We start from the raw sequence: 27,680 nt of genomic DNA on the forward strand, positions 1-27,680 counted from the left end.
GACTTTTAAACGTGTAACAGTTTGTTGATTTATACATATAACTCAACACTTCTACAGCATGTGAAATGATGCATAGGAGTAATATTCATATTTATCGATTAATAACACACCTGATCACAAACAACTATGTGAGACAAATAGTTTTTTTTTTTCAAAAATCAAGATAAGATGCTGAGGGCTGTGAAATCACTGATGGTCATTTATGGCTTATATTTAGGATGCATTTCATCATCACTTGCTGTGATGATGCTGAGGGCTGTGAAATCACTGATGGTCATTTATGGCTTATATTTAGGATGCATTTGATTGTCACCGCAGCAGTTGTGCATTAAAAGGTAAGATCAGACATTTGACTTCAGGGTTTGTGTAATGTCTTATTCAAATGCACACAAAAAAAAATTTGGTCTGAAAAGTTTTTTATTGCTATTAGCAAGGCCAAAATACAAAACAAATCTCAAAAAGGCATAGAAGTTTTAATACAAAAAAGGAACACTTGGTGAAACGTAAAACCCCAAGATTTGACATATCAATAACAATATCACTCAAACTTTGTTTCAAATTTGTTGAACTGAGGCAGTGGGTGATCATTGGGACAAATCTTCTTTGTTTGACTCCTCCTCCACATCATCATAATCTGTTATTAAAAATATAAAAAATCATGTCAAATGTTGTAATTGGATGAATATTTTAAAAGTATAAAAAGCTGGAAAAATGTAAAAAATATTACAATATTGTCATGGTCCGTCAGAGGGACGAGGAAACGAGGAGATGACTTACACAAACTTGACTTTAATTAAACAAACCAAAGGAGAGGAACACAACACAGGGAGCGCAGGAGTAACAACACGGGATGACATTTAACAGCAGACAGCAAATGAGAGGCAGAACACACTTTAACTATACAGAAACAAATGGGACACACCTGGGAACAATAAGAACTAAATGGGGAACACCTGGACTAAATGAACATATGGACAGGAACAGGAAGGACCAAATAAGGGCAAGGAAGGCACATGGGGAGCAAAACACACACAAAACATGGAACAAAGTCTGATAAATAAAGATGTTAATAAAATGAGAACAAAAGGGTTACAGTAACTTACCCAACAGGTTTCTCACATCTTCACTGACACTCATCACATCATCATACTCCTCCTGAACTCCCTCTGATAAAAACATGTCATCTCATTTCAAGCATCCCTTTTACTTTAAGTGACTTGAACAAATGTCTAATATTCATCTAAATATGCAAAGAGTGATAAAAATGTAGTTCAGCGCATCTCACCTGTTACCCCACGAGAGCTCGGTCTATTAATGATGACATCATCATAATTCTCTGGTGCGTCCACTACAAATACAAATTTGAGTCAAAATTAAATATATAAGCAAAAAAATAAATAAATAAATGTAATTGTAATTGTCACACTGTAATGATCTTGATTTTAGAGTAATATTATTTTAAAAAGTTGATAAAATCGTAAAACACCTTTTTTGATATCAGAGTTGTGTCCGCTCGTCATGACATCATCATAACTCTCAGGTGTGTCTTCTACAGATTCACACATTAATCACAGACACACACATTCATTACATTCAGAACAAATTTGAAATATCTATCTTATATATACTGTAATATTTTGATTTAAATGCTGTTGTAGGATAACAGAGTGACACCTGTCTCACGATTTGGTTTCAGTCCATCAGTGATGACATCATCATAGTATCCTGGTGTGATTTCCTTCACCATCTCTTCTGCATCAACACACAATATGTTTGGATACAAAAGTCAAAATATGTTATTGTTGCAGATCATGAGACATTTATTTATCATTTGGTAGTGAGTCATGTGATCAATTAAAAAGGTCACTGACCTTTTAGGCCACTGCCATTAGTGACATCATCATAATATGCAGTATTGAACTCTTTTGCTAAAAAAGGACAGCAGACTGTTAATATACAAATAAACAGCAGTATTTGAATAGTTTTGAGTCATTAATCAAATACAATATGGACTTACTAGTTACAATTATTCGTTATAAAGTTGTTGTTTTTTTTGAGTAGAATGAATGTAATGAATATGTGCTTCAGCTCTCTAACCTGAGAGAAGCTCATCAGCATCTTCATACCCAGAATGCAGTTCTTCAGAGATGAGACTCCCTGTTAAAGAAGAGCAGAACAGTCAGAAACATGTTCATCATTACAAACCGACTGAATCCTCTTTTCCTTTGGATCGTAAAGAAGACAAGACAACACAAAAATTAAATATTCACATTTAAAAAGTATTATAGAGAGAAAGCTCTTTTTATTGGGCCTATTAGCAAACACACACGTACTGTATCCTCACATGAACCTATTCCTCACTGCCTTCCAGAAATACACACACACACACACACACACACACACACACACCTGCACCTACACTTAAAATTATATGAACACCTGCTTATGACCCTCTAAAAATATACACAGGAAGAGACGCTGACTAACACACACACACACACACACACATACACATGAAGATGCACCTGCAGCTCTGTGGTTTTCTGTCAGGAATTCTGTGGTTTGAAGCAGGAGGGTTTTAACAGGACTAATAATAGATGAACATCAACTGTCTGACAGACTCTTATTAATGGTATTAAATGAGATTGATGGCTCATGTCTCACCCCTCTGAGTGAAGTGATTGTGTCTATGCTGAATCTCCTCATAAACGGCCTCAGACATCATCCTGTGTCTCCTCTTAGAGAGAGCTGTGAGTGTAGACAGACAAACCTGCTGTCAGTTCACAACACACGACTGATCACACACTGAATAAGACACAATATGACAGTCTCTGGATCTCTCCTACCTCTCCTCATCACTCTGTTCTGCTGAATCAGTATAAGCAGTGGCACTAAGAGCAGTAAGAGCACAACTCCCAGAACAATCACAAGCACTGGGGGAGACGCTGCTGGAGGAGTTTGTGGAGGAGCGACTGATGTTGAGCACACTGGAGGAGAAACTGGAGGAGAAGCTGATGATGTTTGTGGCAGGAGTAGTGGACACTGACACATCTGATAAATCTGTGAAAAACAGACACAAACACATTCAAAATCATGCAAATGACTGATTAAACACTCAAAAATTATTAGCACTAAAATTATCAAAAAGTTTTGCTGTGACCTTCACAGGTGAGTGTAACAAGTTTCTTTGCACAAGCAGTCAGTGTGGTTATTCAGGGAGTGAGGACAGTCCCACAGGTGAATCTCATTCCCTCTGCACTCGACTTTGTTCATCCACACAACACCTTCACCAGCACCAAAGGTTGAATTCCCATCAGCCCTCAGTGCTGCTCCACAACCCAGCTGCCTGCAGACCACCTGAGCATCGCTGATATCCCACTGATCATCACAGACTGAGCCCCACACAGCATTATGATACACCTCCAGCCTCCCAGAGCACCGGCCCTCCTCTCCACGCAGTCTGAGAGGAACATGATCTAAAACACACACATCAACCACTGACCAGCTTCAGCACAACATTGACAACAAAACACACACTGAACCAAGATGGTTTTAAATCTATGATTAGACTTCTTGTTCTTCTTTGAAATGGAAGATTTCAGTAATATATTTGGAAAATAATGATTAAGTTAACTAAAATTATATATATATATATATATATATATATATATATATATATATATATATATATATATATATATATATAATATATATATATATTTGTCAAAAACTTACCTGAACACTGTTTCTGGTGAGGAGATGGTGAAATAAAACATGTCAGATGACTCCGAGGAGACTCCTGATTCTCGTCCTCTGAGATTTAAACATGAAGAGGACTGAACATTAGGATAACGGTGAAACAAATCAGTGTGAAAACATATCATTTAAGCCTCACAAATCATTTTATACGCTTTCCATCTGATAAGATTAGCTTTTCTTAAACATTAGTTTACTCATGACATATAAACGTGTTTAAAGAAACATGACTACTCAGACCATTTTACATCATTTAAATATCATCTCACTTGAGCAGTTGATTTTGGCCACTTCATCATTATTACAGTCATTCTTTCCCCAGAGAGAAGATGGACACTGCCACAGATATGAATCATGTGGTCGACACTTCACTTTATCCAGCCAGTTAAAAAATCATATCACTCTTGCTGTAGAATCAGACAAAACCCCAGATCTTCCACAGTTCAGCTCTTGACAGATCAGACTCGCTGTGTCTCCGTCCATCTGGTTCCAGCACACATTACCCCAGGATCAATTGTAGAAAACCTCCAGATTCCCTTCACTCAGTTTTAGTTAACCTGATCTCTTTAAACTCTAGATTAAAATGAAAAGAAAATATAATTTTAAAATACAAAATTGAAAAATCTGGGCATTATGAATATCTGAATGTGTTAAAAGGTTATTTCTAAAACCTTTGTATTATAAGTATAACTTAAAAAACACAGCAGCATGTTTACCTGAGCACACGACTCCTACATCCTCCTTGTGTTGACAGTCATGTTTTCCCCAGCCTGGAGAAGAGCAGCTCAACAGGGACGTCTCATTCCCCTCACACTCAACCTCATCCAGCCATATGTCTCCAGATCCAGGACCAAACCAGGCTGGTACCTGCTGGTTACTGAGGGCCACTCCACACTGCAGCTGTCTGCACACCACATGAGCATCTTTAATATCCCAGGAGTCATCACACACTGTCCCCCATGAGCCTCTGTGAAAAACCTCCCAGCCTCCCTGCACAGTCTCCCCCCAGAACCCACCAGCCTGATGGACCCCCGACCTGATATTCAGAGACAGAAAAACACATTATTGATCATGAACAACTGAAGAATCTGCCCAGATGTTGTTCCTCTCACCGATGCAGGTGATTGACAGCTGTTGTGTGGAGCTGCAGTTGAGAGTTTGTGGAGAGCTGCAGTTCCCCAGATGAGCTTCACTCCCAGAGCACTGGAAGCCCATCAAACACTCATGACTGTGTTCAGGACTGGATGAAGAGGAGCCGTAGAAGTTAAGCACAGAGCCACAGCCCAGCTGTCTGCAGACCACAGAGGATTCAGTGAGACTCCAGGAGTCCAGCAGAACTCTCCTCCAGACCTGATGGATGAAAACTTCCACCTTCCCCTCACACTGTCTCTCTCCAGACAACCGCACCAGACCGTCATGAAGAGCCAGAGAGGAATCTGAGTGAAAGATCTGACATTTTACTAAAATACTGCAAATGTGTTAAAGACCACTGAGGAAATTTTGCATTATAAACATGCTTTATATCATTATTACATTTTACATAATTAATTTCAAAAACTAAATCACACAAGCATTAATCAAAAGACTGAAATGTACATGTATTGGAAACAAATATTGTATATTGTACATGGTTGAGTCTCTCAGAAGCATAATATTAGTAAATCTCACAGTAATATGGACTCACCAGAGCAGATGACTCCAACATCTCGACTATGAGAACATTCAGCTCGACTCCATGAAGAGATGGAACATTCTGAGAGTTTTCTTTCGTTCCCGTCACAATCAAACACATCAGTCCAGATTTCATCAGTTCCCTCTCCAAACCAGTCTGATCCCACAACAGACACAGCAATCCCACAATTCAGCTGTCTACAGAGGACACTGGCAGCTCTCATATCCCAGCATGCATCACACACTGTGCCCCATTTACTGAAGTACTGACGTTCAACTCGACCAGAACAGATGTCAGGACCGTTTACCAGCCTGAGATCAGTGTAACCTGGATAGGAAATTAAAACGTATTTAAACAAGACATAACAGGATAGTTTAGAGGGAAGAACTGATTGTTTATTTTTATTGCTGTTGTTGTATTACCATTCATAATGCATAACATGCTCATTAGAAATGTTGAACAATTGGATTTTAGTATATTTAGCGATTAAAATGTTGGATTTGATTTATTAACTGACAGGATAAACAGTGACATTTTACCAGAACATATCAGTCCCACATTGTTGTCTTGAGAGCACTTTGTGTCATTTGAAGTTGGACATAATCGAATGAGTAATTCATTTCCTCTGCACTGAATCTCTTGTGTCCACATCTGAGTGCCTCCTTTACCAAAAGCAGCTGCTCCCAGCACCTGTACAGGAGCCCCACAGTCCAGCTCTCTACACACAACCTCTGCATCCTGCTGGTCAAAGGCAGCGGCACACACTGTGTACCATGTGTTCCCATAAAGCACCTCTAACCTCCCAGAGCACAGGTGAGGTCCATCAGCAAGTCTTGTAAATCGTCCATAGTTTATGGTTTCTACATATTTGCATAAAAGATAAAACCAATTTAATTAGAGACATGCTGAGTGAAGCTGTCTTACTGTGAATGTTACAAACAAACAACGACTGTGAGTGATTAAGTCTATCCTTCGATTGAATATTGTAATTAAAAAACTGGGTCATTTCAGCATTACAATTTCACCATTACTCGTAAGTTCATTGTTTATAACTAGTTCAGAAACAAATTGTATAAAATTATTGTATATTTACGGTGCCTGTGAGAGGACATGGTCGGTTCACTTAGTTTTCTCGTGGCCTCGAGTTTAATGCGTAAACAAACCTGTGACCATAGCAACCCGGGATTATCAGAGATGTATTCATTATAATATTTTATTTTGAATTAAGAAAATATTATACAATTATAGAAAATATTTTATTATCAAATTATTATATTAACCATATGCCTTGGCTACCGGACGTTATTACGTGCCAGTGACGGCTCTATGGTGGTGCTTGACGGGGCTATAACTACTTTAATTTGTTAAAAAAAAAACACAACAGGCTCATTTATCATTTATCTGACAATTATGCCAATAAAGTTTTGACGTGATGTGATGATAAATGAGCGTGTTGTGTTTTCATTTACAAATGAATCTATTTATTCATTCATTATAACAATTATTCATTCTATTTATTATTAATTCATGATAAACTTCATTTGAATGCTGACTATCACACGCAATAAAGTCCCGTAGCCAAGGCATATGGTTATTATAATAATTTAATAATGAAATATGTTCTATAATAAATAATATAATAATTTCGTAATTCAAAATAAAAAATGAATGAATACTCTGATAATCCCGGGTTGCTATGGTCACGCAGGTTTGTTTACGCATTAAACTCATGGGCATGGCCACGAGAAAAACATGTTGTTCCCTCAACATAACATCTCGAGGCCACGACCAAAACTAAGTGAACCGACCATGTCCTCTCACGGGCACCGTATATATTGCATATGTAAGAGAAGAAAAGGTTGATAAGTGATTAAACAATGAGCTGCATAAAATCACTTACCTGAACATCTGACTCCAGCATCTCTACTATGATCAGCACAGTAGCTATAATGTTTACCCCATCCTTTTGATCCACAGTCCTTCAGTGTAGACTCTGGTCCTTTACACTGCACTCCATCCATCCAGATTTTTCCTGATCCAGGTCCAAAGTCAATATACTCCTAAAGCTTCTCCTCTCACAGCTCAGCTCTCTACACACCACTGCAGCATCAGTCTCATCCCAGGAACTATCACACACTGTTCCCCACTGACCCTCATGAAGAACCTCCACTCGACCAGCACAGCGACTGTCACCATTCACCAGCCTCACACTCACACTGTCTGTCCATGAGGGATACATCATACAATATGCATACAACAATAAAATATTAACCATATAGAAGTTATAAGAATAACATGTAAATCAATACAATATAAAATGTTTAAAAATATATATTGAATTTCATCTGTCCCTGAGTGTACTTACTAGCAGTGATAAGTGTAACCACTGAAGACAAAAAAATAAGTGTCAGACAGCTTTCCATCCCTTTGTTTGCCCCTCAGAAAACTAATTAATTCAGCACCAAAGTTTCTCCTCTGCTCCCTCAAACACACTGAAGAAACTGGCTCCTGTCAGCCCCCTAAAGAGAGAGAGAGACTCACAGCTGCCAATGACACTCACTGTTACCTTATTAGACACAACAGAGGAAATCATCAAACACAATCAGTGACAAATCAGAAAGCAGCATTTTTATTTTCTCCATATATATCAGTAAAGTGTGAGCGGGACTCCTCCTCCAGCGTGAAGAGACACTTCACTGAGGACAGACTCGTGTCAGTCATAAGTCAGTGTGGAGATAAGTATTTTATGATTTTCAAATCATATTTATAAAGCACGCAGCCATTTGATGAACAGGGACTCCTCCCTCCCTCTGATTAGAGACACTTAATGTGGAGAAAACACACAATAATAGAGGGGTGACAAAAGTCCAAACATACAGGAAACGGACTTCACGTGACCGGAAACCATTCCAGTTTATTAACAAGATCAAAGCCCACACTTTTCTCAGATATAGAAATACTAACACTCCAATAACAATTGCTACGTGCCTTCATGCTTCTCGCTTTGATTTCATGTTGTAGAAGAATATTAGTTATAAAATCAAATGTTCTTTTTTTAAATATCTGTTTTAAGGGCTACTGTTATTCAGAAGTCTATTTTAGCAATGCTTGGTCAAGTTCACAGTTAGTGCATATACTTAATAAATTTAGGGCCGGTTTCACAGACAGGGCTTAGACTAAGCCAGGATTCGGCCCAGAGTTCAATTAAAAAAAAATTAAAATAAAAAAACATTAAAAGTGATCGTGCACCACAGCAAGTAAGTACCAGTAGGGTGGACCCATACTACAGCATTCGTTGCTCTGCCTTTAACACATCCAAGTGGACCACAACATCACTGTGAAAACACCACACGGAGCAGGGTGGACATTTAAGGGGACCTTTTAGGGAAATTTAAGTAATTTTGTATTTATTATATTCTTACTGGTCGTGCATCTTGAGACACAACAACAGGCACTGATATTTTTTAAACTCATCAGTGCAAGTTTCGCTTTCAGTTGAAAAACAGCTCAGTACTTACCAGTTTTAGTCTTGGATCCTGGCTTCAGCGGTTCTGTGAAAAATGGTGGGGGGGGAAGTATATTAGTAGGGCATTTTGTTTTGAGAAAAACCTAAAAATAGTAAGAAATAAAGACAATGGAAATTATATCCTATGGTCTCGCACCAGTTCATCACACAATAGCCACGTGTGGGGTGGCGTAAACAAAAAATGAGCGACACCCACACACACACAACACAGCAAACAAGACACACTCCCGTGCAAAAGTCTGATGCAGTCACATTGTTTTTGTTTTTTTTAAGACGTTATGCTTTCCTCATGGGCTGCATTATTGATTCCCCCAAAAATAGCAGAAAAATATCTTTTGTGAAATTATTATGTGCAATTTAAAATAACAGTTTTATAGTTTTAATCGACTTTTAAAAATCATAATTTATTCCGCTGAAACAAAGCTAAATTTTCAAGCATTTGTTACTCTCCAGTCTTCCTTCAGAATTCAATCTAATGTGCTGATTTATAATCAATGTTAGAAAAATTTTTGCTGCTTCATATTCAGCTTTAGGATCTGTGGTACTTTTTTTTCAGGAATCATTGATAAATAAAAAGTTAAAAGTACACAGCGTTTATTCAAAATAGAAATTTTGTGTTACAACATACACTATTATCAAACGTTGGGGTCAGTAAACGTGCTTCTTTCTTATTCTTCTTCTGTTTAAGAAATTAATACTTTTATCCAGCAATGCTAGGTTAGTGTAAACTTCATGAGACAGTATGATAGTAAAAGACATACCGTATATTGTTAGAAAAGATTACTACTATTTGCATAAAAGTTATTCTTTTATGCTTTTATTCATCAAATAATCAAAAAAAAGAAAGTATCACAGGTTCCAAAAAAACAAAAAACAACAAAAAAAAACACTTATTATCAGAGCATCACAATAGGTTGTCAACACTGTAAATAAATATCAAGCATATTTAGAATGATTTTTGAAGGATCATGCGACACATCATGTAGCATATTGATGCTGAAAAATTCAGCGCTGCGACAGAGAATAAAATAAATACATTTTAAACTATATTAAAATAGGAAACCACTATTTATATTTCACCAGTATAATGTGTTTTTTTTCTGTATTTTTTAATCAAATAAATATAGCCTTGAGAGCATAATGAGACTCCAGTAAAAATCATTAAAAATCTCTAATTGTTTTGAACGGCAGTGCTATATAAAAACCTAATTAATGGGCCACTTGACTGCGCTGCGCGCACCACACAAACACAAATCAGAGCAGAGAAACTTGTGTATTGGCCCGCTGCCCCGCGACTTTTATTAATAAAAATAGCTATGATACTGGATCGCTCTTTTTTTTTTTTTACAGTTCTGTGGATCGCTACATATATTACTCAACAACGAGGAGGTAAAATCGCTGTTTTAACTAAACTCGCAGCTTTATTTTTGTAGAAAAGAGGTAGGTACAGATGCAGGTAATTCACAAAACACAAACTTTCATCTCTCTCTCTCTCTGCAAAATTGTTCCATATTTCTAACGTAAAAAAAAAACAGTTGACTTATATTAAAGATTTGACCATCTTCCTAAATCGACATTTACGACATTGTCTTAATTCCTCTTTCTTCTTTCGTTAAATGGAAATCGCGCTTCATGCTTCGGTGAATAAGATATTAACATCGAGATCACATCTCCATTACAGCGTACAAAACGAATCCGTAGCGAAAACTGGCAGGAGTGGGTTGTACAAAAGAACAGTGTGAATTAAACAATATGGTACACCATTTTGATCGAGTTTTAATATTTATTAGCTAAACAAACGCGCTAACGCTCCTACTTTTTGTCACCAAGAACAATACTAGTTCAAGCAAGAGTACAGCGCGGAATGTTGTACCCGGATGAGCCTGTGTTGTTATTAGCTTTTACAGGTGTTATCAAGGGATAACTGGTACCTGGGAATGTCACGACTGACCAATCAGAATCAAGTATTCAACCAGAGCCGTGTAATAATGTAAAAAAATCGGTAAGTAAAAGATTGAGCTGTTGGGGTTCTAATGTTCTGCTGTAAGCATCTATTAAGTCATAATATATTGAAGTTATTTTAATGTGATTCATATGGTGAGTTATTAGAGAAGAAATATGACTTTTAAACATGTTACATGTGTTTGATTATACATATAACTCAACACTTCTACAGCATGTGAAAATGATGCATAGGAGTAATATTCATATTTATCGATTAATATCACACACTGATCACAAACAAACTATGGGAGACAAATAGTTTTTTTTTGCTTCCTATTAAAGTAACTTTATTAATGCATCCAAAGTAAATGAAATTTTTTCAGCATTCTCCACTCACAAACTGCAGTACTTGCTGTGATGATGCCGAGGGCTGTGAAATCACTGATGGTCATTTATGGCTTATATTTAGGAGCAATTGATTGTCACCAGCAGCATTGTGCATTAAAAGGTAAGATCAGACATTTGACTTCAGGGTTTGTGTAATGTCTTATTGAAATGCACACACACACAAAAAAAAATTGTCTGAAAAGTTTTTTATTGCTATTAGCAAGGCCAAAATACAAAACACCAATCTCAAAAAGGCATAGAAGGCATTAGAAGTAATACAAAAAAAGAACACTGGTGGTGGAAACGTGAAAAACCCCAAGATGTGACATATCAATAACAATATCACTCAAACCTTGTTGTTCAAATTTGTTGAACTGAGGCAGTGGGTGATCATTGGGACATATCTTCTTTGTTTGACTCCTCCTCCACATCATCATAATCTGTTATTAAAAATATACAAAAAATCAGGTCAAATGTTGTAATTGGATGAATATTTTAAAAGTATAAAAAACGCTGGGAAAATGTACAAAAAATTACAATATTGTCATGGTCCGTCAGAGGAGGAAAACGAGGGGAGCAGACTTACACAAACTTGATTTTAATTAAACAAACCAAAGGAGAGGAACACAACACAGGGAGCGCAGTAGTAGTAACATAACAACGGGATGACTTATTTAACAGCAGACAGCAAATGAGAGGCAAGAACACACTTAAAACTATACCAGAAACAAATGGGACACCACCACTGGGCAACAATAAGAACGAAATGGGGAACACCTGGACTAAATGAACATATGGACAGGAACAGGAAGGACCAAATTTAAGGGCAAGGCGAAGGCACATGGGGAGCAAAAACACACACAAAACATGGAACAAAGTCTGATAAATAAAGATGTTAATAAAATGAGAACAAAAGGGTTACAGTAACAACTACCAACAGGTTTCTCACATCTTCACTGACACTCATCACATCATCATACTCCTCCTGAACTCCCTCTGATAAAAAACATGTCATCTCATTTCAGGCATCCCTTTTACTTTAAGTGACTTGAACCCCAACCTGTCTCTAATACCTCATCTAAATATGCAAAGGGGTGATACAAAATGTAATTCCAGCGCATCTCACCCTGTTTACCCCACGCGAGGAGCTCGGTCTATTAATGATGACATCATCATAATTCTCTGGTGTGTCCATTACAAATGCAAATTTGAGTCAAAATTAAATATATAAGACTTAAAAAAACTTATGCTAACTTGTAAATGGTCAATATGGTAATTGATCTTGATTTAGGAGTACTATTATTTTAAAAAGTTGATAAAATCGTTTTTTTTTTAAAACACCTTGTTTGATATCAGAGTTGTGTCCCGATCGTCATGACATTCATCATAATTCTTCAGGTGTGTCTTACCTACAGATTCACACATTAATCACAGACATAGATTTTAAGTTGCAACACATTCATTACATTCAGAACAATTTGAAATATCTATCATTAAATATACTGTAATATTTTGATTCTAAATGCTGTTGTAGGGATAACAGAGTGACTACCTGTCTCAACGATTGGTTTCAGTCCATCACTCACACGTGCTGACATCGCCATCATAGTATCCCGGTGTGATTTCCTTCACCATCTCTTCTGCATCAACACACAATATGTTTGGATACAAAAGTCAAAATATGTTATTGTTGCAGATCATGAGACTGAGAATTTATTAAACATTTGGCAGAGTCATGTGATCAATTAAAAAGGTCACTGACCTTTTAGGCCACTGCCATTAGTGACATCATCATAATATGCAGTATTAAACTCTTTTGCTAAAAAAGGACAGCAGACTGTTAATTCTACAAACAACAGCAGAATTTGAATAGTTTTGAGTCATTAATCAAATACAATATGGACTTACTAGTTACAATTATTCGTTATAAAGTTTTTTTTTTTGAGTAGAATGTGGAATGAACATGTGCTGCAGCTCTCTAACCTGAGAGAAGCTCATCAGCATCTTCATATCCAGAATGCAGTTCTTCAGAGATAAGACTCCCTGTTAAAGAAGAGCAGAACAGTCAGAAACGTGTTCATCATTACAAACAGACTGAATCCTCATTTCCTTTGGATCGTAAAGAAGACAAGACAAACACAAAAATTAATTATTCACATTTAAAAAGTATTATAGAGAGAAATCCCTTTTTATTGGGCCTATTAGCAAATACACATGCACTGTATCCTCACATGAACCTATTCCTCACTGCCTTCCAGAAATACACACACACACACACACACACACACACCTGCACCTACACTTACAATTATATGAACACCTGCTTGTGACAATCTAAATATACACACAGGAAGAGACGCTGACTAACACACACACACACACACACACACACACACACACACACACACACACCCTCTCTCCCTCTCCCTCTCTCTCTCTCTCTCTCTCTCTCACACAGCACCACACACACACATGAAACCCACGCAGCTCTGCTCTGTGGTTTTCTGTCAGGAATTCTGTGGTTTGAAGCAGGTAAGGTTTAAACAGGACTAATAATAGATGAACATCAAACTGTCTGACACTTCTTCTTAATGGTATTAAATGAGATTGAGGCTTATGGTCTCACCCCCCTCTGATTGTGAAAAGTGCTTGTGTCTGTGCGAAATCTTCCTCATAAAACGGCCTCAGAGCATCATCCTGTGTCTCTCTTAGAGAGAGCTGTGAAGTGTAGACAGACAAACCATGCTGTCAGTTCACACACAACATGAATGACTCTCACACATGAATAAAAACACATTGACAGTCTCTGGATCTCTGCCTACCTCTCATCCACTCTGTTATGCTTTAAGCAGTGGCACTAGAGAGGAGTAAGAGCACAACTCCCAGAACATGGGGGAAGACGCTGGTGGAGAGTTTGTGGAGGAGCGACTGATGTTGAGCGCTACTGCGAGGAGAAACTGTGGAGGAGAAGCTTGATGTTGTGGCTAGTGGACACTGACAGAGATGCAAAAACAGACACAAACACATTCAAAAACGTTGAAATACAAAAAATGATCTAAAAATTAATATTATTCCTCAGTGTTTGTTTTAGCTGTGACACAGGTGTGAGTCCAGCGTGCTCTTTCACACAGCAGTCAGTGTGGTTATTCAGGGAGAGAGGACAGTCCCACAGGTGAATCTCATTCCCTCTGCACTCGACTTTGTTCATCCACACAACACCTTCACCAGCACAAATGTTGAATTCCCATCAGCCCTCAGTGCTGCTCCACAACCCAGCTGCCTGCAGACCACCTGAGCATCGCTGATGTCCCACTGATCATCACAGACTGAGCCCCACACAGCGTTATGATACACCTCCAGCCTCCCAGAGCACCGGCCCTCCCCTCCACGCAGTCTGAGAGGAAAATGATCTAAAACACACAAATCAACCACTGACTAGCTTCAGCACAACATTAACAACAAAGTTGTTTTAATAATAATAAAATCATAATAAACTTACTTGAACACTGTCTCTTGTATGGAGATGGTGAGCTAGAACATGTCAGAAAACTCTTAACTCACTAACCAAACCCACCCACATAAAAAAAAACAAAAAAAAAATTCACCAACCAATAAAAAAAAAAAAATAAAAAACAAAAAAAAAAATAATATTTAAATGAAAAAAAAACATGACAATTTCAAACCACCTTAAATCAGTTAAATATCATCTTACCTGAGCAGGTGATTTTGGCCACTTCATTATCACAGTCATCCTGTCCCCAGGCTGAAGATGGACACTGCCATAAAGTTGAATCATGTCGCCGACATTTCAATTTATCAAGCCAGTTACGAGACTTCAGTCCCTCTGAATAACTGGGTTCACTGCCAGATCTTCCACAGTTCAGCTCTTGACATATCAGACTCGCTGTGTCTCTGTCCATTTGGTTCCAGCATACATTACCCCAGGATCCATTGTAGAAAACCTCCACATTCCCTTCACAGCCCTCAGTTAACCTGATCTCTTTAAACTCTAGATGGAAGGGGGTTGTGCATTAAAACAACTGCAATTCAGGTAGTCCTTAATTTAAAATATCACCAAAATAACTGGTTAATTCAGGGCTGATTTGTACTAATAGCATCTAAATATTAGTTACTGTAATACTATGTTACTGACATAATATGTTGTCAGCATTTGCAACATGCATTAGACTTTTTTGGGGAGGGGGGGCATTTATGGAGAACATTTCCTCTGGTGTACTGCTTACCTGAGCACACGACTCCTACATCCTCCTTGTGTATGCAGTCATGTTTTCCCCAGCCTGGAGAAGAGCAGCTCCACAGGGACGTCTCATTCCCCTCACACTCCAGCCATATAGGTCCAGAACCAGGACCAAACCAGGCTGGTACCTGCTGGTTACTGAGGGCCACTCCACACTGCAGCTGTCTGCACACCACATGAGCATCTTTAATATCCCAGGAGTCATCACACACTGTCCCCCATGAGCCGCTGTGAAAAACCTCCAGCCTCCCTGCACAGTCTCCCCCAGAACCCACCAGCCTGATGGACCCGCGACCTGATATTCAGAAAAAAAAAAAAACACATTATTGATCACGAACAACTGAAGAATCTGCTCAGATGTTGTTCTTCTCACCAAGGCAGGTGATTGACAGCTGTTGTGTGGAGCTGCAGTTGAGAGTTTGTGGAGAGCTGCAGTTTCCCAGATGAGCTTCACTCCCAGAGCACTGGAAGCCCGTCACACACTCATGACTGTGTTTCAGGACTGGATGAAGAGGACCATAGAAGTTCAGCACAGAGCCACAGCCCAGCTGTCTGCAGACCACAGAGGATTCAGTGAGACTCCAGGAGTCCAGCAGAACTCTCCTCCAGACCTGATGGATGAAAACTTCCACCTCCCCCTCACACTGTCTCTCTCCAGACAACCGCACCAGACCATCATGAAGAGCCAGAGAGGAATCTGAGTGAAAGATCTGACATTTTAATAAAATACTGCAAATGTGTTAAAGACAGAGGAAATTTTGCATTATAAACATGCTTTATATCGTTATTACATTTTACATAATTTCAAAAACTAAATCACACAAACATTTATCAAAAGTCTGAAATGTAGATGTATTGGAAACAAATATTGTATATTGTACAGAGTCTCTCAGAAGCATAATATTAGTAAATCTCACAGTAATATGGACTCACTAGAGCAGATGACTCCAACATCTCGACTATGAGAACATTCAGCTCGACTCCATGAAGATATGGAACATTCTGAGAGTTTAGTTTCATTCCCGTCACAGTCAAACACATCAGCCCAGACTTCATCACTTCCCACTCCAAACCAGTCTGATCCCACAACAGACACAGCACAATCCCACAATTCAGCTGTCTACAGAGGACACTGGCAGCTCTCATATCCCAGCATGCATCACACACTGTGCCCCATTTACTGAAGTACTGACGTTCAAAAGGGGACTCGACCAGAACAGATGTCAGGACCGTTTACCAGCCTGAGATCAGTGTAACCTGGATAGGAAATTAAAACTTATTTAAACAAGACATAACAGGATAGTTTAGAGGGAAGAACTGATTGTTTATTTTTATTGCTGTTGTTGTATTACCATTCATATTGCATAACATGCTCGTTAGAAATGCTGAACAATTCGATTTTAGTATATTTAGCGATCAAAATGTTGTATTCGATTTATTAACTGACAGAATAAACAGTGACATTTTACCAGAACATATCAGTCCCACATTGTTGTTTTGAGAGCACTTTATGTCATTTGAAGTTGGACACAATCGTATGAGTAATTCATTTCCTCCACACTGAATCTCTTGTGTCCACATCTGAGTGTCTCCTTTACCAAAAGCAGCTGCTCCCAGCACCTGTACAGGAGCCCCACAGTCCAGCTCTCTACACACAACCTCTGCATCCTGCTGGTCAAAGGCAGCGGCACACACTGTGTAAACCATGTGTTCCCATAAAGCACCTCTAACCTCCCAGAGCACAGGTGAGGTCCATCAGCAAGTCTTGTAAATAGTCCATAGTTTATGGTTTCTACATATTTGCATAATACATAAAACCAATTTAATTAGAGTCATGCTGAGTGAAGCTGTCTTAATGTGAATGTTACAAACAAACGACTGTGAGTGATTAAGTCTATCCTTCGATTGAATATTGTAATTAAAAAACTGGGTCATTTCAGCATTACAATTTCACAATATCTCGTAAGTTCATTGTTTATAACTAGTTCAGAAACAAATTGTATTAAATTATTGTATATTTACGGTGCCTGTGAGAGGACATGGTCGGTTCACTGTTTTGTCGTGGCCTCGAGATTAATGCGTAAACAAACCTGCGTGACCATAGCAACATTATAATATTTTATTTTGAATTAAGAAAATATTATATTATTATAGAAAATATTTTATTATTAAATTATTATATGCCTTGGCTACCGGATGTTATTACGTGCCAGTGACGGCTCTATGGTGGTGCCTGACGGGGCTATAACTAGTTTAATTTGTAAATGAAAACACAACAGGCTCATTTATCATTTATCTGACAATTATGCCAATAAAGTTTTGAAGTGATGTGATGATAATGAGCGTGTTGTGTTTTCATTTACAAATGAATCTATTTATTCATTCATTATAACAATTATTCATTCTATTTATTATTAAATTAATGATAAACTTCATTTGAATGCTGACTATCACACGCAATAAAGTCCCGTAGCCAAGGCATATGGTTATTATAATAATTCAATAATGAAATATGTTCTATAATAAATAATATAATAATTTCGTAATTCAAAATAAAATATGAATGAATACTCTGATAATCCCGGGTTGCTATGGTCACGCAGGTTTGTTTACGCATTAAACTCGTGGCCACGAGAAAAACATGTTGTTCCCTCAACATAACATCTCGAGGCCACGACAAAACTAAGTGAACCGACCATGTCCTCTCACAGGCACCGTATATATTGCATATGTTAAGAGAAGAAAGGTTGATAAGTGATTAAACAATGAGCTGCATGAAATCACTTACCTGAACATCTGACTCCAGCATCATAATTATGACTAGCACAGAAGCTATATTTTTTTGATCCCATCCTTTTGATCTACAGTCCTTCAGTGTAGACTCGATCCTTTACACTCCATTGCACTCCATCCATCCAGATTTTTTCCTGAGATCCAGGTCCAAAGTAAGACATATATTGCTTGCTTGTAAAGCCTCTCCACAGCTCAGCTCTCTACACACCACTGCAGCATCAGTCCCAACCAATTAACACAAAACACTCCCCACCCAACCTAACCAAAAAAATAAACTCCACCAGAACACCACAGTTATACTACACCATTCACCAGCCTCACACTCACACTGTCTGTCCATGAGGGATACATAATACAATAAGCATACAACAATAAAATATTAACCATATAGAAGTTATAAGAATAACATGTAAATCAATACAATATAGAAAATGTTTTAAAAAAATATTGATTTCATCTGTTCCCTGAGTGTACTTACTAGCAGTGATAAGTGTAACCACTGAAGACAAAAAAATAAGTGTCAGACAGCTTTCCATTCCTTTATTTGCCCCTCAGAAAACTAATTCATTCAGCACCAAAGTTTCTCCTCTGCTCCCTCAAACACACTGAAGAAACTGGCTCCTGTCAGCCCCCTAAAGAGAGAGAGAGACTCACAGCTGCCAATGACACTCACTGTTACCTTATTAAACACAACAGAGGAATCATCAAAACACATCAGTGACAAATCAGAAAGCAGCATTTTTATTTTCTCCATATATATCATCAGTAAAGTGTGAGCGCTGATGAGCGGGACTCCTCCTCCAGCGTGAAGAGACACTTCACTGAGGACAGACTCGTGTCAGTCGTAAGTCAGTGTGGAGATAAAGTCACACTAAACTAAAGCAGATTGATACAGAAACACTGCAGCTTATATTCAGCATCAAAACCTGAACCTGAAACCAGGCAGAGACACAAGCACTGATGACTGACTGCTCACTTCAGACACTTACTAAAACTTTACTTCACACAGAAAAAAATATATACTTGCTATAAATATAGCAAATATCCAAACAGAGGCCTATTCAGACAATCTGTAAATAAACATTGGTTTCTATTCCAAATATAATAATTTGGCATTATATCAAAGCAAAGACATTTGTAGCTGTAGATGGGTGTTTCATACTGCAGTTCATAATTCATCCAGCAGGGGGAAGCAAAACACACTTCTTATTGAAAAGAGGAGCAGACAAGAGTTCTATGGAGGACCAAACCTTCAGAAATTAAATATAAATAAACAAATATATAGATAAATAAATAAATAAATAATTAAAATAACAGGGGAAAAAAAATTAGATTACTTAATAAAAACACTATAGCTCTTGTGTAATAAAATTTACCCTGGAATGTATATTTATGACTTTTTTTCCTTTATGTATTATATTATGTATTTATTTGTACATTTATTGTTATTCTTTTTACCTTTTATTTACTTATTCTCTCATTTATTTTTATATTTAATTTATCTATGTATTTATTCATTTATTTATTTTCCCAATGTATTTATGCATTTATTTATTATATGGAGCTAGACATTCACTTGTGGAGCTTACCATGCAACGAAATTGGCGAAACACCGGAGCTAGACATTCACTTGTGGAGCCTACCAAAAGGGAAGGAGACGTTGTGTACAGCTTAAGCTGATCGCATTGGCGAAACACCGGAGCTAGACATGCACTTGTGGAGCTTACCATGGAGCCTCAACAAACTGCATCAGGACACTTTTATTCAAATGACCAAGACATGCAAGAATCAAACTTAGTCTCATTGTTTGATCCATTAATTATCACCACCCCTTTTAAAGAAGGATGTGTTACAACTGAGAAACTGATGGTTTGCTCAAGGCTGTTGATCTGCTGAATCTCAAACAATACTATAACTTCTTGCATTCCTGTACTCTGCAGCTCCCTTTCAATTGCTAAACTGTGCGTGTATGTGTTATATTAGTTTAAGTGTCTAGTGTAGTTAATAAAGTCTCGTGTGGATCACACTAATGTTGTTTTGCTCATAACTGAGTCAACACTCCCTAATCTCGCAGATTTTGGCTATATCCTCTGAGTAGTATTGTACAATTATAAAATTATTACCCAAACCCCCAAACAACAAAAAAAAAATAAAAAAAAAAAATAATAATTTATAATTATTCTTTGCCTTTTGAGCTAATTTGCTACAACCATGAAGGGAGCGTGAGAACCAGAGAAGGGTCTGTCTGCAGACTGCAAGAGAGGGGCGTAACTTGAAGTTGACCAAATCACACAGAACCTCGCGAGATGTCAAAACGAGATGTTGTCGGGCTGCGTTCGAAACCGCATACTCTCTAAGTAGGCACTTAATTTCAATTAGTACTAACTTAACGAGCGCTAAAAGAGTACATTCTCAGCCTGAATGCGTGAAGTATGAATGTGATTCATTCCGATATGTTGACGTTATCATGTGACCTACGACGCTAAAACAATCACAACAACTTAAAAGATATGAGTGACAGGTTTAATTCATCTGTTTGTAAGTATCTTAAAACTGATGAAACTTGCCCATTTTGTGGTCTTGTTGAAGAAACAGCTGCCCTTTTATTTTGTGGTTGTAATAGCCAATACATTTTGGCTTGATTTAAGTTCTTATATTTTTAACTCCACTAATCTGATCAAGTTTTAGCCTTAAAGCATTTTTACTTTTTTATTACGAAGACCCAAAATCGTCATCTCTGGAATATTTTGTTAATTATTTTATGTGCAAAATGTTTCATCCACAAGCAAAAGTAGCTTGAATCTCATTTGTTTTCTTCTTTTTCTTGTTGAATTTAACGCTCATTTCTTTCATCAGGCTTCTAAAAAAAAGCATCATGATAAATTATTCAAAGATATTTAACCTTGTCACTGTGTATATTATCTCATGAACACATGAAATTATTTATTATGATTGTTCATTGTTAGATACAACCATCTTACCCTGATCTTTTATGTAATTATAAGTTCAGCAATAATAATAAAAAAGAGGGACATGTGCACTAACACCTCATAGCATCACAAACTCAACAATCTAGTACAGTTTCCCTCAGCATTTGCAATATTTGTAATATCTGCACAAAGGAAACATCGATCAGCTGCTAGAAGATCTCGCCTTTGGAGAAGACTGTTGATTTTATACTCTAAAAACTAAGTATTACTACTTATAAATTAAGGATTACCCAGAATGAATTGCACTTTAGCGTTTGCTCACCCCAACACTTACATGCAATAATAACGATAAATGCCAAACAATAATTATATTACTTTTTTTGTCTTAAAATGACATTTTAGTAAAACAAGCTAAATTAAATTTTTGTTGTGACATAGCTATACATGAATATACACTAGTCGAACAAATGCAGTCGATGTGAATACATACATTTCCAGTCAAGCAATTAATACATTAATTAATAAAATATTAATATTTTATTAACTGACAACAATAAGAAACATGAATAAATGAGTAAAGGAATGAATAAAAGTAAGCATCACAATAAATACATAAATATACAAGTCAACAACAGATGAAACGAAGCTTCATTCAAACTTATTGTTCTAACAGTCATGTATTTACAGATGGTGAACCCATAACCTACTGCCATCTCAACACTGCTGTGCCAATTCTGCAACTGCGCTGTGCTTTACAATCTCACTCTTCTCAATGGGGACATCGTTGAGCAAGAGGATGAGGAAGACTATGACGACGGCTCTCTGAACCACACAACCTTGAAGCAAGAGCAGGGGACACGTGCAGGACAATCTGGCTGCTGCTGTGTCTGCTCCAAGCATTCGTGTGCCTGCTCTCCATGAACATGACTACCTGCAAAACAAAACAAAGTTAAACATTTTACAATTCATGTTGTCAGCTTTCCATTTATTGCCAAATTTAATTTCATGTTTACAGTAACATGCATTTTTGTTGTTGTAGCTTTATTACTTTTGTAGTGGGATAAACCACTGAACTGGTGAGCAGAAGGTTGCTGGTTCAAAACCACCAGTGTGTCCTCGAGCGAGGCTCTATTCTCCAGGTTGATCAGGGGATTGTAGGCCCCTATAATAAGAGCACTGTAAATCACTTCAGATAAAAGCTTCATGACATTTTGTGATGATGCTTTTGAAGCTTCTGAAAGTAAGCCTTCATTTTATAAACAGAAACCAGCAGAACAAACTTTACCAAAATCACATCCTCAGTGTCTTTTAGTCTTTCTCTAGATGTTCTCGCTGGCTCTGGGGTCACTGAGAATGAAGAGACCACAGCAGCATCCGGTCCTGATGAGGCAGTAAGAGGTGGAGAGATGGAGCGTCTCATCTGGTCGCTGGGACCATTTCCAGGATGCTGCTGTGAACTTCTCCATCCTCACTGCACACACACCAGTCTCCAGACATTTCAGATCCTACAAAAACACACAAACACAATACAAAAGTCATTTTAACAGCACAATGTCATCTGATCTCTGTATTAGAAGTAACAAAATTATCTTACTTTATATCCTTTTGTTTCAGGTTTTCCCTTTTTTCCACAAACGTCACCTTTCCTTGCAGGTCCTGCTCCACCATAAAAGATCTGCAACAAATGCACAGGAATCAAGAATAAGAAAAGTGCTGTAATAGTTGTTTAAAATTACAACAATAAAAATAAACTTAAGATTTAAAATGTTTTATTCATTTCTGTATTGTACTCACTCAAAGCCTGTGACGGCAGCATTGCTTCATCAGTCTCTCTGCAGCAGATAAACACACGTGTGTCTCATCTGTCCCCATAAAATCCAGACAAGAGTCAGATCCTCCTCTGTGATTTATATGCCGTAGCAATCTGCATAGATCCCCACGGCGGGGGATATTGGTTTATGTAAATCCACTTTGAGATGTCTTAATGGGAGCTCCCCTGTTAGTTATGCATTATAAAATGTGTTTTTGCAGCAAAAGAGTCACAAATATGTACGCACATATATAGGTCACAGAGAGGGTTCGGATTAAGCCAAGGTTAGGCCATAGTTCAATTACATTTAAGTAACTTTTATAAACGTGCCTTGGATTAAAACAATACTGATCTGCATCTTGAGACAAAAAAACATTTTAAGATGAGTCCGTTCAAGCTCCTTTCAGTTAAAACAGCCCAGACATGTATTTTAGTTTGGGACTAGTCTTGTCTGTGGACCGGGGGATAGCGTCTTTACACCATTTGCTTATATATTGCTTACTTACACCTTAGTTTTAACAGATTATTTAACTCCATAAACAATACCACTGTATGAAAATGACTTACACACTCCAATTTAAACGGTTATTTCGGGAAGAAAATATTCTCACCGTTGTCTCTCCACACAAGCGACCATCTTCTTCTTCTTCTTCTTCTTCTTCTTTTCATTTTTTTGGCAGATTGCAACCATGACTTTTAAAGGTGCATACGCCCCACACTACTGTATCAGAGTATGTAACATGAGCTATATCCATTGGTACTACTTTATATAAAAAAAAAAAACAAAAAAAACAAAAAAACAAAAAAAAAAACTATATATATATATATATCTATATAATATATTATATATATATATATATATATATATTTATATATATATATATATATATATATATTCTATATCGCTATTGTATATCCCTATATTTTTTAGATATTGTATAACTGCTTTTCTGTGTATCCTTTACCCCCATCTCCTGTTGTGGCCTAATAAACCTTCAAGGTTCCACTTCCTTCCTGTCTGACTTATCTTTTGTTTTAACTCCATCTCTCACTCTCCTATATTTCTTTACAATATAGCAATACATGTTCTACATCTTCCTTGGACCTACATTCCAAACATTCATCTGATGGACTTTTAGCCCATTTAAAAACAGTGTTTATTTAACCCTGTGTGATCAAACCTTAGCCTGATATAAAAACACTCTCCTCTCTTCTGTTACTTCTATTCCCACCCTGAGCATTAATAGATTTTGCAAGCTGTAATATTTCCTTCCACTTTTATCCACATCCCACCTATCCTGCCATTTTCTTAACATTTCTTTTTTAATTATCGCCTTTAGCTTCTCCTTTTCCAAGAGGGTATATTTATGACATTGTTCATCTTAGTTGATTTTTTTTGCCCTTATATGTCTGCTCCCTCATTCCCTTGTACACCTGTGTGGGCAGGTACCACAGCAGAATCTCATATCTATACGTAGTCTCTGTAATCTAAATAAACTTGTTGAATTTCTAGCATTAGGCCGTCTGTCTCTATAGATTTCATATTTTGAATACTATAAAGAGCTGCTACAGAGTCAAACACAACACACCACTCTGTCTGGTTTTACTTCCTCAACCCACTGCAGTCCTACAATAAGATCGCCATCATCTCTGCCGTGTACAATGATGCCTGATCGGGTAATCTTTTCCCAATGCTTATATTCATTGTTGGTATATATATTCCTATTCTACCTTGTCCTCTTCATCTTTAGATCCGTTCTGTTATACATATCTAAATAACTGTAATATTTGTTCCTTATGTACTGACTTGCCAACTGTCTTTCCTACTCTCTTCCCATTAATTTTTTAATTCCAATATATTTAAGTCTATCTAAGTTCTTGGAAATAACCAACTAGGGATATTACTGATAGGTGTAGGGGAGTTAAGCCATATATTATTTTACTCTATATTCCTCTGATTAGTCTTTATTACCCATCCCAAACCATTACCTTTAAAAGAAAATATACTCCCAACATTCCTGAATAATGCTCTTAGCATGGTTTTCAAACCCCAAAAGCGGACCATCTGCCAACAACATCTCGTTTTGACATCTCGCGTGGTTCTGTGTGATTTGGACCACTTCAAGTTACGCCCCTCTTTTGCAGTCTTTTATTTATTTATTAAAACTAAAGATAAGTTTTTAATGCAGAGAATAAAAACATACAAAAGCATAAGCATACATCACATAATATCACCCACAAAAATAAAATAGAAAAAAAATCACAAGAAAGAATAAAATAAAACTAAAGATAAGAGGGCCATCATCTAAACATAATTACACAAGGAGATCAAAGGCAGGGCAAATTCTAACAGACCTTATAGCTTTCTTATTAGTAGATACTGAAATTACAATCAAATAGTTTTCCATTTCTTTTAGGAAAACAGAGAATCTCTTGCAGTCTGCAGACATATGCTCTATTGCTCTTGGCAGCTGTTGACACAGTATTTAAGACACAAGTAGTCAAATCAGGAAATGATTCACGAGCGCGACCGAGCCCCGAATGTGCGGCCATGTTGGGTGTGTTACCGTCTGCGTTTTGTTGAATGGGGGAATCGAATATGTTGCCCTCACAAAAATGGCGTTTTTGATTCGTAATGCAATGCGACCATTCGTACGTCATTATTGTGCGTCTTTGCACGAGAAACATCGGTTCCCTTTCATAGGTCACATCGATGCTGCGGTGACGTCACCGTATGGGAACACCTCTCGGTGTGACGAATGTCTGAAGCCCTATACCATCCCGCCAATTTTATTGGCAAAATCGCGCTTTTGGCACCGCCTTAAAGCATGCGTACGCATGGTATACCTGAGTGCCGCGCGCTATTTTCGCTCAGATTTCATTTCCTTCAGGAAAGCGAATCATCTGTGCCCTAAGGAAACCATCTCTAGCGTTCCACTCAGCGGTTTTTTTCTTTGAGCAGTGTTTCAAACTCCTCTTCGCGGACGCGATGCGTCAACGTAAACGGTAAGAGCGTATAAACGGGTTTATCACGGGGAGGCAATCATGAGAGGTTCGTTTAGCAGCCTCTCTACATGTCTCTATCTGTGATAGCCTTGACGGCTACAGGTTCTGCGCTCGGAAGTGTATTTTCTCTAGGTCGCCCCAGACGTTAACCCCCGCCCGTTACGATTCTGCGGTCGCCGAGGAGCCGCCCACGAGGCGGTGGTTTTTGGGGCGTGATGTGTGCGGCCTTGGCTTATGAGGACAGTGATGCGCCGGAGTTTTTTCCACTTCGCTCGCTCCCCCACTCGAGTGTGTTAAATCAGCAGATTTGCTTTTCACTAACTAGTTTGTCCACCGCGGCGTTCGGACTCAGAGTACGCTCTGGCCGGCACATGCGGTTCTCTCCACTCCGAGCGGACAGGGAGAAACGCGCCTCCCTTTCTCAGTGAGCTGTTGAATGTGGTTACCCGCGTGGTGGATAAACTACCCCCCCTCCCCCCCCCCACCCCCCCGTGAGCCGCTACCCTTCTTCACAGATCTCCACCAAAGAGGTTTCGAGGGTCCTGGAAGCAGCCCCTTAATCAGCGCGCGTCACGAAATGCGCGGGTTTCGCCATCATTGCTGACATGGCGGAGACCGTGGTTATACAGCGATGCCGCAACCCGGGGGACGAACTCTCTTGCCGAACGTATCGCGGAACGAACTCGGCGCGGCCTAAAGTCTCGCCCCCTCTCGAAGGCGTGTCGAGTCGCGTCTAATCTCGGCAAATTTACTCCACTTTGATGGCGGTTTCTAACGAGAAAGATATCCACAACAGAGGCTGTGAAAAAGCTGACCAGGGGGGCAACCAGATTTTGGCGCTAAGTTGCTACCAAACATACTGCCCGAGCAGTGAACACGTTCTATGATGGGGATGTTAACGGATACGCGCGCCACCTTGGCTAATCTTCGCCGACTCATTACAGAATCTCGCCGAATATTACCTGAGTTGGACGCGCCAAAGCCTCTCGTCATCACATCCCCTTACAGCAGTTACCGATACTCTCTGTTCATCAGGGACTGTTCCCCCACTAGACGAGCGCGGGCGGTGGGTGGGAGTGTTGGACTGTATGCCCACCATTCCAACTCCTTCACTGCAGTCCCCACGCCTCTAACATGACTGTCTCACAGCCAAGGCCACCTCGAGCATCATTGGCGATTGCAGACCTATCACTTGAAGCGCACCTCCCTCAGAACTCTGACCCACAACCAGCCTTCAGAGTATTGAGGGACGCCCGCACAAGAGGGCTGACAAAGACAGCCTGTTTATGATGGCATCACACAGCTGCCCCTGTTCTCGCTAAGCAGCGGCGGCCCACTGTTTATCTTGTTGGATTAATATCCTGCCGTGGAAGCATACCTTCAGGATTATACACAAACAAATAAAAGCCGGACTTTGACGCATGCGTTCCCTTCCTGTTCGCCCCTGCAGGCGGATGTGCCCCTCCACGCGCTGAGCAGCGCTGTTGCCTCCCTCGACTGCTAATGCAAATCCAACCCTCTCACTGACAGTCCCCATGCTCTAACAGTGACTGTCTCGACAGCAAAGCGCCACTCCGATGCATCATTGGAACTGAGCT

General features: G+C 38.5%; 2 protein-coding genes and 1 long non-coding RNA gene across 3 annotated transcripts in view; all 3 read right to left on the reverse strand.

Moving 5' to 3' along the window:
• Positions 1-403: 403 nt before the first annotated feature.
• The window catches only part of LOC109079766 (scavenger receptor cysteine-rich type 1 protein M130-like), a 43,363-nt gene continuing 16,086 nt past the window's right edge, over positions 404-27,680 (reverse strand). The window contains exons 9-18 of the mRNA XM_042754876.1: positions 3,180-3,476; positions 2,989-3,060; positions 2,665-2,748; positions 2,098-2,157; positions 1,872-1,928; positions 1,675-1,752; positions 1,487-1,549; positions 1,286-1,348; positions 1,104-1,166; positions 404-634 (exon numbers count right to left, since the gene is read on the reverse strand). Of these exons, the coding sequence (XP_042610810.1) occupies positions 585-634; positions 1,104-1,166; positions 1,286-1,348; positions 1,487-1,549; positions 1,675-1,752; positions 1,872-1,928; positions 2,098-2,157; positions 2,665-2,748; positions 2,989-3,060; positions 3,180-3,476 (887 nt within the window). The 3' untranslated portion in view covers positions 404-584. The remainder of the gene's footprint in view (positions 635-1,103; positions 1,167-1,285; positions 1,349-1,486; positions 1,550-1,674; positions 1,753-1,871; positions 1,929-2,097; positions 2,158-2,664; positions 2,749-2,988; positions 3,061-3,179; positions 3,477-27,680) is intronic.
• On the reverse strand, positions 5,252-7,472 carry LOC109053014 (scavenger receptor cysteine-rich type 1 protein M130-like). The gene is made up of 3 exons (XM_042754872.1): positions 7,329-7,472; positions 5,968-6,288; positions 5,252-5,755 (listed from the first exon to the last, which is right to left on the reverse strand). The coding sequence occupies exons 1-3, from the start codon at positions 7,447-7,449 to the stop codon at positions 5,421-5,423; spliced, it is 777 nt and encodes a 258-aa protein (XP_042610806.1). The 5' UTR covers positions 7,450-7,472; the 3' UTR covers positions 5,252-5,420.
• LOC122134460 lies at positions 22,679-23,139 on the reverse strand. The gene is made up of 3 exons (XR_006159571.1): positions 23,061-23,139; positions 22,861-22,941; positions 22,679-22,771 (listed from the first exon to the last, which is right to left on the reverse strand). It is a non-coding gene; the product is annotated as an uncharacterized LOC122134460 (long non-coding RNA).

Source organism: Cyprinus carpio, unplaced genomic scaffold (genome assembly GCF_018340385.1).
Source record: "Cyprinus carpio isolate SPL01 unplaced genomic scaffold, ASM1834038v1 S000006607, whole genome shotgun sequence".
NCBI lineage: Eukaryota > Metazoa > Chordata > Actinopteri > Cypriniformes > Cyprinidae > Cyprinus > Cyprinus carpio.